We start from the raw sequence: 12,909 nt of genomic DNA, 5'->3' as shown, positions 1-12,909 counted from the left end.
ATTAATACTAAACTTTTATAATTTTGCATAAAAAATGGTTATTCTTAAATTATAGTCTCCGTTTGCTAGATAGAAATTTTTTCTAAAGGTCATATCATGATCGATTTGAACAACATAGAACAACTGAGAATACTGAATTATTATGCTAGAATTGCTAAAACAAAAAAAGATCCAATGTGAAACTTTTTCCGCAGAAAGCCTTACAATGTGTGAACAAATGAGCAGGAACAAATCAGATTGCTCAGCGACAAAAATCATCTAAACACCTCCAAAAAGTTCCAATCCAAAAAATAACTTAAAAAGGAAACATAATACAGCACCAGCTGACATTGATTCTGCCTAATTTAAATCCTATCTCTTTGAATCCAACCTCCTCTAAACAATATCCCAAGGGGCTTCCTCTCGTTGAACTTAAGCAGCCTTCGATTTGATGATCTTTTTCTTGGGTTGCTTCCTTGTAATCGAGTTCTTCATTCCAAGGAAGAACAGCAATGCACCAACAAGCGCCGCACCCTGCAGGGAATTCATGACAAATGTTACAGAAACTGAACTTTACATGCAGTGTTGAGACTTTCTTTTTTTCGTATTGGTTTTACCTGAAGAAACCCGGACAGAACTCTGAAAAACTCTGGCCTCCCGGCTTTGTAGTTGTAGAAGTCATGCATCAAAGGAGTTGTCAATATCAAGTAATACATCTGTGGCAAGGAAATGAGCAGGGAAGGTGAGCTTTTTGTTGTGTTGCTTTTAAGAGATTGAATGAGTGGCAATCATTGGAGAGCAAGACGTGATAGGGTTTCTCACCAGAAGATAAGCACCAAAACTGCTGCCAAGGACAAATAGAAGTCCACCGAACCCATTCAAGAAGATGGATGCAGCAACGAAAGTCCTGGCCTGTAAGTTCATCAGCCAGACATCATATGGAATTAGAACACCTCGTGTAATTGAGGAAAATAGAACAATACATATTTCATTGGAGGCTTACATCAATGTGGAAATTGTTTTTCCCAATTATTCCATCAATACGATTCTTGACCAGAGCCAATTTGGGAGCCCACTTTTCCGCTGCAGGTCCACCATTGTCTCCAAATTCATTGTACCTTAAAAAGAGTAAGTAATATGTCAGGAAAATGACTATGATCCCCAAAATAACTGGAGATTAAATAACTGGGGTTTGTCTAGCATATCTACAGACAAGTTTAATTTTAATAGCAATATGAAATGCTAAGGAAAACTTCTAAAACTTCCACCAAAGAGCTATGTCATTCGTGTATGGTATGCAGCAATAAATTAATTAATCTGCTCAGAAAGACAATTATAGAATAGGACTTGAGAAGATGACATTAGGTCTCTCAAATCAAACCCCCTCATGCTGATGGGGTGCAGGCATAAATCCAGTGATTTTCTTTACATAATGGCTACCAACATCTCTAGTATAGAAAATGTATCAGGCAATTACACCGAGTATAGATGCAAATCGAAAAAAAGAAAAAAGTGGCTAGAAAACTAGGCAGTCGAGGATACAACAAACAAGGCCTAGCAAATATCCAAGTAGGACATCTACTACCCAGAGGCCATACATGAAGAGCCATAAACAAAGTCAATTCAAAAGTCACAAGTATGTTTCCATGTGATGTAATATATAAGTATTTTGACACACATGGCACTGAAACCCCCAACCCAACCACCTCCGTGTGTCTACAGTACACTGTACAGACTAGGAGCTTAGTATCAACTCTCACCCAACCCTAGAAGTAGGATCAAATTTCAGAGATCAGCCATGGTTAATTAGTAACAACATTAATTATATAATCATTTGCTTATCTGTCTTCCGATCTCAACAAAATCCAGGAAGCACAGCAGATTAAGTAATTTTCTTGCATATCTATCTTCCAATCTCACCAATGTAAACAACAAAATCCAGGAGGCACTGCAGATTAAGTAATTTTCTAATTAACCTTACAGAAATTCATCTCAGAACAAAATACATGCCTAGATTCTTTCTACTTGTCTCAAGGAAAATATAAAGCAAGTAATTTTCTTCCAACATGAATGGAAAGCAAGTCAAAATTAACCACGGCATGAACAACGGAACAGGCACCGGATGCAATAATTGCTAGAACATCTATCCTTTTCAGTAAGTTGGACTTGACCATTCACTCACTTACACAATCTAAACAGAGCTACCAATGCTTACATAAAAGCGAAATCTCCTCTAAAAAATTTAATCAGTACAGTGAAAACTGAATCCATATTAATGAGTCTGAATGATTTTATAACCATTTTTTGTCATTTAAAAAGCCATCAACCAATAATTCGAGTTCAAAAGCATAGCCAGAAATCAAATTTCCAGGAGCAAAATGATTAATTACGTGCCTAAAGTGCAAAATTAATAAGATCCAGCAAACAAAAACATAAAATTAAAAATTAAACACGCTAATTAGAATAACATATGAATTATCAAACCACTTCAGTGCGGATCAAAACACCAGATACACAAACAAAAAACAACGTATTCAAATAAAACAACAAATTCAACCTCTTCAAGTTCACACAATAACAGAAAATTCAAAATCCGAGGGAAAAAAGGCGCATCCAGATCTAAGAAATACTCCGCGCAATCAAAACATTTCCACAAGCAAAAGCAAATAGAAAAACAGATCTGACGAAAAAGCAGGCGCAGAATGAGAGAGTGATTGTGGATTGATTACATTTGCCATGCAGAGAGGATGAAGATGGAAGCGAAGAGCACACGTCCAAGGAAAGAAAAGAAACCCATTCGTCCGGCCCTTCGCGTTTCAGTGTGTGTAAATTAATGCGTGTTTCTTCTCGCTCTGCGAAGAAGGGACTAAATTGGGAAAGGATGAACGAAATTCAAGTTGAGTGGGCTTGATTTGAAGCAGTAGTCTTCTTTAAATAATGGTTTTCACATTTTCATTCATTGATTTGGTTGAATTAATGTTTATGGTTGTTTATTTTAATTGATGTTGCCTCTACACTTGTTGGATATTCTTTAATAACTGTGCCAATTATTAATATTTCTAGACTAAAATTAATTAAACATATTACATGTCATTTTTATGATTTGTTCCCAACATTATGGTTAAAGCTTCTGGTGCATTGGTCCATTTTTATCTTAAAATTAATGATTTAGCTAAATGTAACGATCAAATCAATTTTGATTCAATTAGTAACTTACGCAACACTATCTTTGTCTCAGTCATATTTTGCCATAAAAGTCCGTCCCAATTTAAGAGTCACATTTAGAATTTTTCATATTTGGTCATATAATTTTATCAATAATACAAAATTTTAAGAGATAACAGTGTATTAAGTGGAAAGATAAATAGTAGTACTATTTAACTAGAAAAAAAAATAGTGAAATGTATTAATGATCATTTAAAAATTGTGGTCATTTGTTGGTCAAATTAAAAAAGTTAAAAGAGTGACATTTTTCTTAAATGATTAATTAAATACAAAAATATTATACTTATGCTCATTTTTATTATAAACATGTGAGTATTTTACGATCTTGGTCCAATTTTGTTAGCTTCACCTTTGAAGTTTTTGTCGACTAAAAATTTAATGACGGAGCATTAGACGGCATTTTGAAGATGGGATAATGGACTTTAGAACCCCTAATGTTTGGCACTCTTCTCGTATCTGCCAAATTATGAGCTAAAATGGTCAAGCATCATTAATGGAAATCTGACATCGTAAAAATTTATTGGTTTATCATTTCTTGGCAAAATTTGAACAAATTCATAGTATGTTTAGAACTCAATTTTTGACAAAATCATCTATGCACATCGCGAATGGATCGAACCCATTGTACTATACTAAAATTGCACAAATATTCATATGTTTAAGACAAACAGTCGTAAAATGCTCATATATTTATAACAAAATTGAACCTTAATTCAATGTTGAAGTCTTTAATTGACATTGTTGAAGTTACTAATCAAATACAAAATCATTTTTACGGTCAAACTTAACAGCATCGTCGCATTTAGGACCAAAAATAGTTCAATCCATAATGTCAAAGACCTAAATAATTTCTTGATTGAAAAAAATAGTACTAATATTTATAATATTATCGAATCATTATCTCATTACTAATAATCAAAGAAACATTTATTTTCTTTGGCCTTATAGTTTCTCCCTATTTTTTCTTGATTTTCCACGTGTTTTTGTGGACAAACTCATGGCTACCTGATGATTATTGTTTTGGAAATTGTGGAATCGAAATTTGACCGACATAAGTGATACGTCGGTTTTTATTAATCTGTGAGAGCCGATTGTGATTCTAAAACTGAAATCAGTGATCTAATGTCGAGAAAAATCAGCGATTTCAATTTAACCAGATTTATTGAGGACATGCTAACATAAATCTAAAATATATGGATATTTTTTTTTGATAAACGGAAAAGGGTCGAGCCGACCAGCAGCGAGCAAAGGTTCAAGATAAGCTGCCCAAAGCCAAACCGCAAAAACCAAAACAAAAAAGTACAACGAAATCCCAGTCTAACACCAACAGACCGGCTAAAACACAGAACTTCCAAAGAGCCAAAGAAACAACAAGAGCAGCAACACAAACCTGGTAACAATCTTCACTCCAAAACCTGAAATCTTGCACTTGATCGATCGACATCTGTGTTGTGGGGGAGGTATGGATAGCCACTTATATTCCATAACGTAAGTTGCAAAAATGGTCTTCTCTTTTTGGCCTCCCAGTTTGGCTTAAACTTTTAGAAAATCATTTTATTACGCATGTTCCAGATCGATTAGATTTTTTAATGTTAATCATTTCAATTTGATTGTTTGCATATTGTCCCTTTCTAATGAGTGTTTTTTCTTCTGTGTGCTTTGATTAATTTTCTTGCAACAAAGAATTGTGTTATTTAAATTTATCATATGGAAAGAAATTTTTTGGTCATTACCATGTGCACAAGGTAGTGAGTCTTTGGGAGTAACATTTAATTTGGGCTTCATCAGCACTCTTGTTTAGTTCACCAAATTTATTTGGTTTGCGATGTTTATTCCAATGAGAAACATCCCAATGAAACGAGGTTGTTTTATTTTGGTGAGAATGTGTCTATCATTAGCAATTTAGCACTATCTGAGCGCATAATGACTTGTGATTTACTTATTTGCTTTGATATTGTGTACCTCTAGCATTTAGCAACATGTATTGTTTAATTGAATAATTGACTCGTTTTTTTGTATTGTATGATAAAATCGATGTTACTGATAATATCGATCATGATCTTGATGTAGAGCTAGAACTATTAGGATTGCAAATATATTTATCGATATTCATTGCTAATGCATATATATAAACGAAAATTTGATTTTTTACATTTATTAGATCACCGAAACAAACAAAGCTCGAACCCACAACTTCACCTTAATAGCCTTAATAGAGCGGTACTCTAATCGAATGAAGTATGATCTTGGGAAAATAATGGATCTCAAATTAGATCCCATTGAAAGAACAACTCTATGTGCGGCTCACTTTATTAATGAACACTATGTGGGTAGCTATTAATATATGCTTTATAAAAAGGTCACATTTAGGTCGTAGTAGCCAACATTTATTTCATTAAAAATTGAATTAACAATCAGTAAATTTAAGACAAATGGTATCCAATTAGAACGTGCATCTTGATTGCATACATTCATTCACGTATACTTAATTATTGAGAACGTATCAAGATCTATGATCTGTCTCATTACCTCTTGCTAGTGTGGGTCACATGGCTTTGTTCATATTCTTTACTTAAAACTTGTGATAATTATAGTGGATCATGATAATTTATCGTTTAATCATTCCGTCGAGTTGTCAAAACTAGTGCTCAAAACTTGCATAAATGTATAATCTCGTGATGGTAGATTATGCATGCTGATTTGAACGTTATCAAAAATCTGATAATGATTTATCCAATGAGGCCTAATCTAAATCTAATATGTTAAGGAAACTTTCAATCTGGCGAACTTGATTTGTTACCATAAAACCCTCGCACGACATGAACCCGTTAGTAGTGCAGTATCATTTAAGTTGACGCAGTATGATTGCAATAAAATAATGATATGAACTTGATTACGCGATTAAAACAAAATAACACACAATTACACCTAATTTTTAACTTGATTTACACAAACATAAAGAATAAATCTAAAGGTATATTTTTTTTAAAATATAAAAAATAAGTAAAATAATAATATTAATTTTAATTAATTTTTCAAATTAAACTCGAAATTATACAAAATTTGAACAAATCGATCTATAAGAATATGAACTCAACAAAGCTTGATAAAAAACCGTTAACTTTGTACATATGCATATTAGATATTTTTATCATATAAAAAATTGACAGCCCCAATTTCCAAGTACCTGCATGAAATATGGTGTGAGCCAAGGAAGGAAATTGTAAAATAATTTTTTTTAATTATTTAATAAATTACTTGTAAATTTATGTCAAACGGGTCACTTTTATCTAGATACAATGACACAGACTAAATATCTAACACAAAGTGACGTATTAATTTTATTCAGTATTGTGTATTTAACGTAAAATACAAAGAGATATTTTTATACAAATGCAATATGAATACGACTAATTCAAAGTCACATTTTATTATTTTTGTGCATTGACTTAATACTTAAGTGCATGGCAACAGGCAACTCACCAGTTGGAAATGAGCCATCCAATTTCATTGACTGATAATTTAAAAATAAGATGATATTATAAAAAATGTTCATTCCGTTTTTGTTTTCTCTTCGTCTACAATTTATAAGAGTTGGTCGTGGTGAAAGGAAAGCTTAGAATATAACAATAAAATAGGCCATCCATCTACCTTTGTAAAGATGCAGTAACAGATTCCAGTAAATGAAAACTTATTATGGCTCTCCATCTGTCGAACTAATTAATGCAATAAAAGTTGCAAGTAAACTCCAAACTAAATAAAAAGATTAAGGTAGAGCTACCATCAGTGGCAGATCCAGGATTTGTCATCTGGGTATACGAGTCGTATAATAAATAATTACATACCACTAAAAAAAATAGAAAATAGCGGTAAAATAATATTTGAAATATTATTCAATTTTGAACTCATGTATTTTAATATAAAATAAACCAAAACTATACATATTATTTAATTTATTATTCTACGAGTCTTCATTTCCTCAAAGCAACATGCTATATCATCATCAGAGACTTGTAGAAACATTTCTTTCTCAATGAAAGTCACCAAACAATCATTCAAAGATTGATCACCAATTCTATTTCGCAACTTATTCTTCACAAACGTCATTCCAGAAAATACTGTACCTACATTTGCAGTAGCAACCGGAAGAATCAAAATCAACTTAAAAAGACAAAGGAGTAAGTCACATCCCTCTTTGTTTCAACAAACTTCATTGAAAGAGAACTAAAATCTTGCAAATTCTGAAAGTCATTATCTTTTCTCATATACTCCATGAATATATCAAGTTGACAATCAAGAGACCTCTAAGCTTATATTCTAATTTATTTTCTTAGATGATTCTTCCTTCAATATTCATAATAGCTATCTTTTGGAAATTTTTGTAAAATACATTACTAATAAAATTATATATACCTTGTTTTGAATTCCCTCCGCCACTGGTTACCATAATGTAGGATCGATGACTACCTTAAATACTAAATACGGAGTAGTATATTTTTTTTAATTCATAAGAGCTGACGATGGAGTCGATCTACTTCCCATCCAACATACATATTTTTTGAAAAATATGAGACCGAATTTATTAGTTTTATAGGTAGTTAAGCCAAAAGGAAATGACTCATAAATTGTTAATTTTAAATTTTGCATATCAATTTTAAAATTTACCTATAAATTTTTAAATTATTGATTTATTTTTATTTTACAACTAATCAAAACTAAATTAACTATGCAAATTTTGAATTTGATAAAACTTAAAAAATGTATAGGCAAATTACCCAAGAAGAAAAAGCAAACAAATTTATTTAATTTTATTTGGGTGTTCAATATATGAAGGGAGCTTAAGGTATAAATGCACTGCAATTTTGCATCTCAAAGGACACTGTACACTCTCGCCTTCCCCATTTGAATCTCTGTCTGAATTCCTCAAATCTAGACAGAGAAACCAATCTCCATTTTCGGAGAAAGAGAGAGACATCTCCATTTCTGAAGCTGTTCCTTGCTGCAATGGCGTTCACATCTTTCCTCGGCCGACTGCTTTTCGTCTCCCTCTTCGTTCTCTCCGCCTACCAAGAGTAAGACCTGCCGCTGCCTTTTCTCTCTCAGATCTGCTCTCCCGATTTGTGTTTCTTCTCTCGCTTCACTGCAATTATGCCCTTTTTTTGTCGCAATTGTTGATTTCCAGTCTGTAATTAGGTTTTGGAGTATCGAGACTGCAGATTTTGCTTGTGTAGAGCTGGATTTGTTTGAGCTCGGAAAAGATGTGGATATTTGTGTTTGACATTTGAATTGATCTGTGTATGTTTAGGCGTATGGCTGTTATGAAAGAATACAAACCATTGTTGTGAAATAATCATTATAGTATGAATGTAGAAGCTTTATTAGTATATTAAAAAACATTTTTTGATATGTAAACGGGCATGTTCTTACGTTTTACACTAGGAATGGAATGGCTTCTGTCATTACACACCTCTATATATATTATACATAGATGTGGATTGTGGTAGTGCAATTTTACTAGTAAGTTTGGGTCTCATTTTTTGATTTTGTGTCACGTGTATTTGAAATATCACTATCGATTTGTGAGATAAGAATCTCTGTTGCTGCTGAATACGGATATGATTCCGTTGATTGTGGCTCTTTGATTTTTAATTCGTGGTTTGAGCTACATTTTCAGGATTTATTCGTCCAATGAAATTGAACCATGAACCGGCTGAATCCTGAAACTGTTTCTAGGTTGTTTGGGATTCCGTGGAATGTTTCAGCCTTAGGATCATAAAATGGATAAGTTAGTTCACCCTGTACGAATTCAAGTTTTGCTTACTGATCCATGTTTCTTCACTGTACCTAACAAGATGATAGATATGTATGCCGCTAATATCCAACCTATTTTGTTGAAGGATTTGCAGCTGGCACTCTAGCTAGTAAACTTTTAGTATCTTGGCCAACATTTTTGAACCATTATAGCACCTTGTATTCTTATTATGTGTTTTAGATGTTGTTTATGAACTAAGAAAAAGAACTAGTCTGTTCAATTTCTCATTTACCATTCTTGGCTCAAACTGCTTTGTAGCTTGGATGTCCATGCTTGAAGGATTAGAACTGAGATTTATGATGTATTGGCTGTTAATGAGCTGTAGATCTTGAATCTAACATTAATTGTTAATATCTCGCATGCTCTGTTCTGTCTGTTGAATATTTTTATGTGGGAATTTTAGTGACTGCGGTGATTGTGACAAATAATGACAAGTCAACTTCTCTTTAGATGAGGTGATTGGAGTTTAAGAAAGTAATTAGGATGTGGAACTTGTGCCATGATATATACACTTTATTTTTATATGCTGATTGTACTACAAAAATAGTAAAGTTCTTGGACCTCTGAACTCTCTTTTTGTTTAGCCCGTTGCAGCTGTGCTATCATTGTAAGCTATACATATGCAAAACACTTTTCTTATGCGTCCCATGATTGCAGGTTCAGCGAATTTGGAGTTGATGGTGGTCCTGCTGCGAAGAGTTTGAAGCCGAAATATGATGTTTTCTCCAAGCATGTAGTGACCCAAACTGGAATTCAAATCCCTCACGTAGATGTAAGCAGCTTATATTTACTTAATCCAGTGTAGAAAAACCTCATCGTGTCGCATACTGACACAGACAATTATGATTACAGATGAAACATTTGATACTGGGGGCTATCGTCTTGAAATCTCTCGGAAGCCTCCTATTTGTCTTTGATAGCACTTTTGGAGCTGTGATCCTGGTACGTGTAACTATCCACTCTATGCGTATTTTCTGGTCTCGTGGGCTTCATCCTCGTTTCTGATGGGTTCTGATTATCGTAACAGCTGCTGCATCAAGCCATTGCAACTCCCATCTTGTATGACTTCTACAACTATGAAGCTGACCAGAGAGAGTTTAATCAACTCTTTGTCAAGTTTACACAGGTATGCTTTAAAACCGTTGAATTTTAAGAGATTTGAATTATTCGTGGAGTCGTGACACTTACATATGCTTTTCTCTAGGGTTTGGCATTGCTCGGAGCTCTTCTCTACTTCATTGGGATGAAGAACTCATTGCCAAGGCGATCATCAAAGAGGAAGGCGGCCACTAAAGCAAAAACCAATTAGGATGAATGGATAATCAGCTTTAGTTGGTTTGTTGCAATTTACCTTATCTTTTTTTGTAGGATTATCATGTCTACATCAGTTCGATATTTTGTTTTCACATCTTTATTTTCCAGCTAGAGTAACTGAACAATGCTACTTTTAAATTCCAAAGTTTCAATTGCACCGAAACTTCTTTGATGATTTATATAGTGTCATCTGTTAAAATAATAGTACTATTGTCCCACGAAAGAAAATCAATTATCTTTAACAATTTCATTATACAATGCTATTTTTACAACAAAGTATGTTAAGCCAAAACAAGAAAGTTGAATGTAAACTGATCTGAGAATAGTTGGATATTTGTCTGATGTAGATTTGTTGTTTAAGTCGTATGCTTTCTTTTACTACTCCATTATTTATAACAGTAATCAATACTTTTATGTCAATAAAAGCTCCTAATTATTGAAGTGTTCATGACATAAACTTCGATCATGTGCAATAACTTATAGATTGCACAGTACTAAGACCATGCGAAATCGTCGCATGTTACTGCATTGCTGAAAGGAGATCAACCGCGGCAACCACCACTGCAAAAGAGGCTACTGTTGGTTTTAGGAGAGAGGCTACTGTTGGTTTTAGGAGAGGTTGGTCAGGCTTCTGTTGTTTCAGGAGAGGTTGGTGATGGAGAGGTTGGTGATGTGGGTAAACAAAAGGAGCACTTTAATTCTCAAACTTTCTTAAGTTCTCAACTTGTTCAACTTATGGACAATGATACAACTATGCCATATTTATAAGCATTGGGGAGTGTTATATCACTAACTTAATACTTAATTGCTAACTACAATTAAATAATAGCCAAAGCCTTAGATCATCAACCCTGAAATGTCAATTCCATCAATAAAAAACGTCAATAAGGCCATATCATTAATTCCAAAAAATATCAATAGGGGTATTAATGTCAATTAACTATAAAATTAGTTATAACTAACGTTTAAAAGAAATCCCAAAACTTTAAATTCATATAACATATATCAAATTAAATATAATTTTATGAGGATTCCAACGATATCCTACATGCATATGTTCCAACGTCAAAATTTGAAAAAAAATTCAAAATTTTTTAATTTTTTCGTACAACAAAAATGTCAACATACTATATAAAATATGTCAATATAATACATGTAGAATGTCAATATAAGCAATGAGTTAATATCTTTTTCGATTTAATTAATAAAAACGAAAATTACACTTGGTAAATTGTAGACCACACGTTTTCTAAAATCCTATGGCCTTAAATTGGTTGTAGTTAGCAATTAAATGATGAGTTAGCAACTGATCACTCCCCTATAGACATTCATCCTCTATTCTAGAATTCTCTACTAGATATTTTATATTTTATATCTAGATTTATTCTCCATAAAAATCTATATATTAGCCTAACATTCTAGGGAATTTTACTAAAATATCTAGATATTTTCTCAAGCCTATTTCTAGACAATTCTACATAGTATCTAGATATTATACTAGATATTTCCATTACAAAATCAAGTTTAATAATATTCCAACAGCTTCAGCTGCAACAATTGGCGACCGCGTTGGGTTGTAGGGTGCGACGACCACACATTTCCCAATTCTTCTCTCATTTCTATCACAAGTGTTACAATGGATCCAAATAATTCCAATAATCTTGATTAGTCTAGTTTCAATCTCAACACGAATGTGTAATACAACTTCATACTACAATTCAAAATTAATTAAGTCGAATACTCTGATTAAATGGGAGAAGAGAATAATAAAATAGTTGTAGCAGTAATAATAAATGGAGAAAAGGCGGAATTTTAGCCTAACGCATATAGGCTATAGATTTGCCGCGGAAGACGATTCAAAACCAGACGATAAGAAATGCAGCTATGAATTAGTGCCCCAAATTCAGATTTGTATACGTCAGCAACAAATCATCAGCCACCATTTTGCAGTAGCTGTAATCACTCATAGCTAATAACCACATGATTATCACCTTATCTTGAGTAATCATACCCGCAATCAAATAAATTCAAATCTCATCCCCATAGAAGTATCAATTTCAAATCAAATATGGCGAGCTCAATCTGCAACACCAGGGAAACTCAAGTAAAAGCCTTCGATGATGCCAAAACCACCGTTCAAGGTTTAGTCCAAAGCGACATATACCAAGTTCCTAAAATCTTCATAAACCCCCAAATTGATCCACAACAAACACCGATCAGCTCAGGCAGTGCACAATTGGAGTTCCCATTGCTCGACCTAGAAGGCGTCGGCGATGATCCGATCAAGCGCAAGGCCATCGTCGACGCGATTCGCAAAGCTTCCGAGACTTTGGGATTCTTCCAAGTGATCAACCATGAGATTCTGGAGGTTGTATTGGAGGAAATGGTGGATGGGGCGTGCCGTTTCGGTTAATTATGGAGTCTAAAATATCTCCTACCATATTTAGGATTTGTTTCCTAGAAGTATATTTCTTTGTGATAGATTTATTCCATAGAAGATATTTCCTTATGGAATATGTTTCTTAGTTTGACTAGAATTAGGGCTCTCTATTCTGCTTATAAATAGAGGTGCCCCTCAT

At 33.4% G+C, this 12,909-nt stretch overlaps 2 protein-coding genes across 2 annotated transcripts; one reads left to right on the top strand and one right to left on the bottom strand.

Annotated features, from left to right (window-relative positions):
• Positions 1-130: 130 nt before the first annotated feature.
• Positions 131-2,887, bottom strand: LOC125210637 (uncharacterized). Its single transcript, XM_048110191.2, has 5 exons — positions 2,709-2,887; positions 983-1,097; positions 802-891; positions 597-695; positions 131-513 (listed from the first exon to the last, which is right to left on the bottom strand). Exons 1-5 carry the CDS (start codon positions 2,774-2,776, stop codon positions 412-414), a joined length of 474 nt encoding a protein of 157 aa, XP_047966148.1. The 5' UTR covers positions 2,777-2,887; the 3' UTR covers positions 131-411.
• A 5,174-nt stretch (positions 2,888-8,061) lies between these two features.
• Positions 8,062-10,507, top strand: LOC125185259 (uncharacterized). The gene is made up of 5 exons (XM_089064113.1): positions 8,062-8,276; positions 9,674-9,788; positions 9,869-9,958; positions 10,044-10,142; positions 10,221-10,507. Exons 1-5 carry the CDS (start codon positions 8,209-8,211, stop codon positions 10,323-10,325), a joined length of 477 nt encoding a protein of 158 aa, XP_088920239.1. The 5' UTR covers positions 8,062-8,208; the 3' UTR covers positions 10,326-10,507.
• The last annotated feature ends 2,402 nt before the right edge of the window (positions 10,508-12,909 follow it).

Source organism: Salvia hispanica, chromosome 2 (genome assembly GCF_029641045.1).
Source record: "Salvia hispanica isolate PSC_SH4W2 chromosome 2, Shi_PSC_v1, whole genome shotgun sequence".
Lineage (NCBI taxonomy): Eukaryota > Viridiplantae > Streptophyta > Magnoliopsida > Lamiales > Lamiaceae > Salvia > Salvia hispanica.
This window is presented reverse-complemented; position numbering and strand designations above follow the sequence as displayed.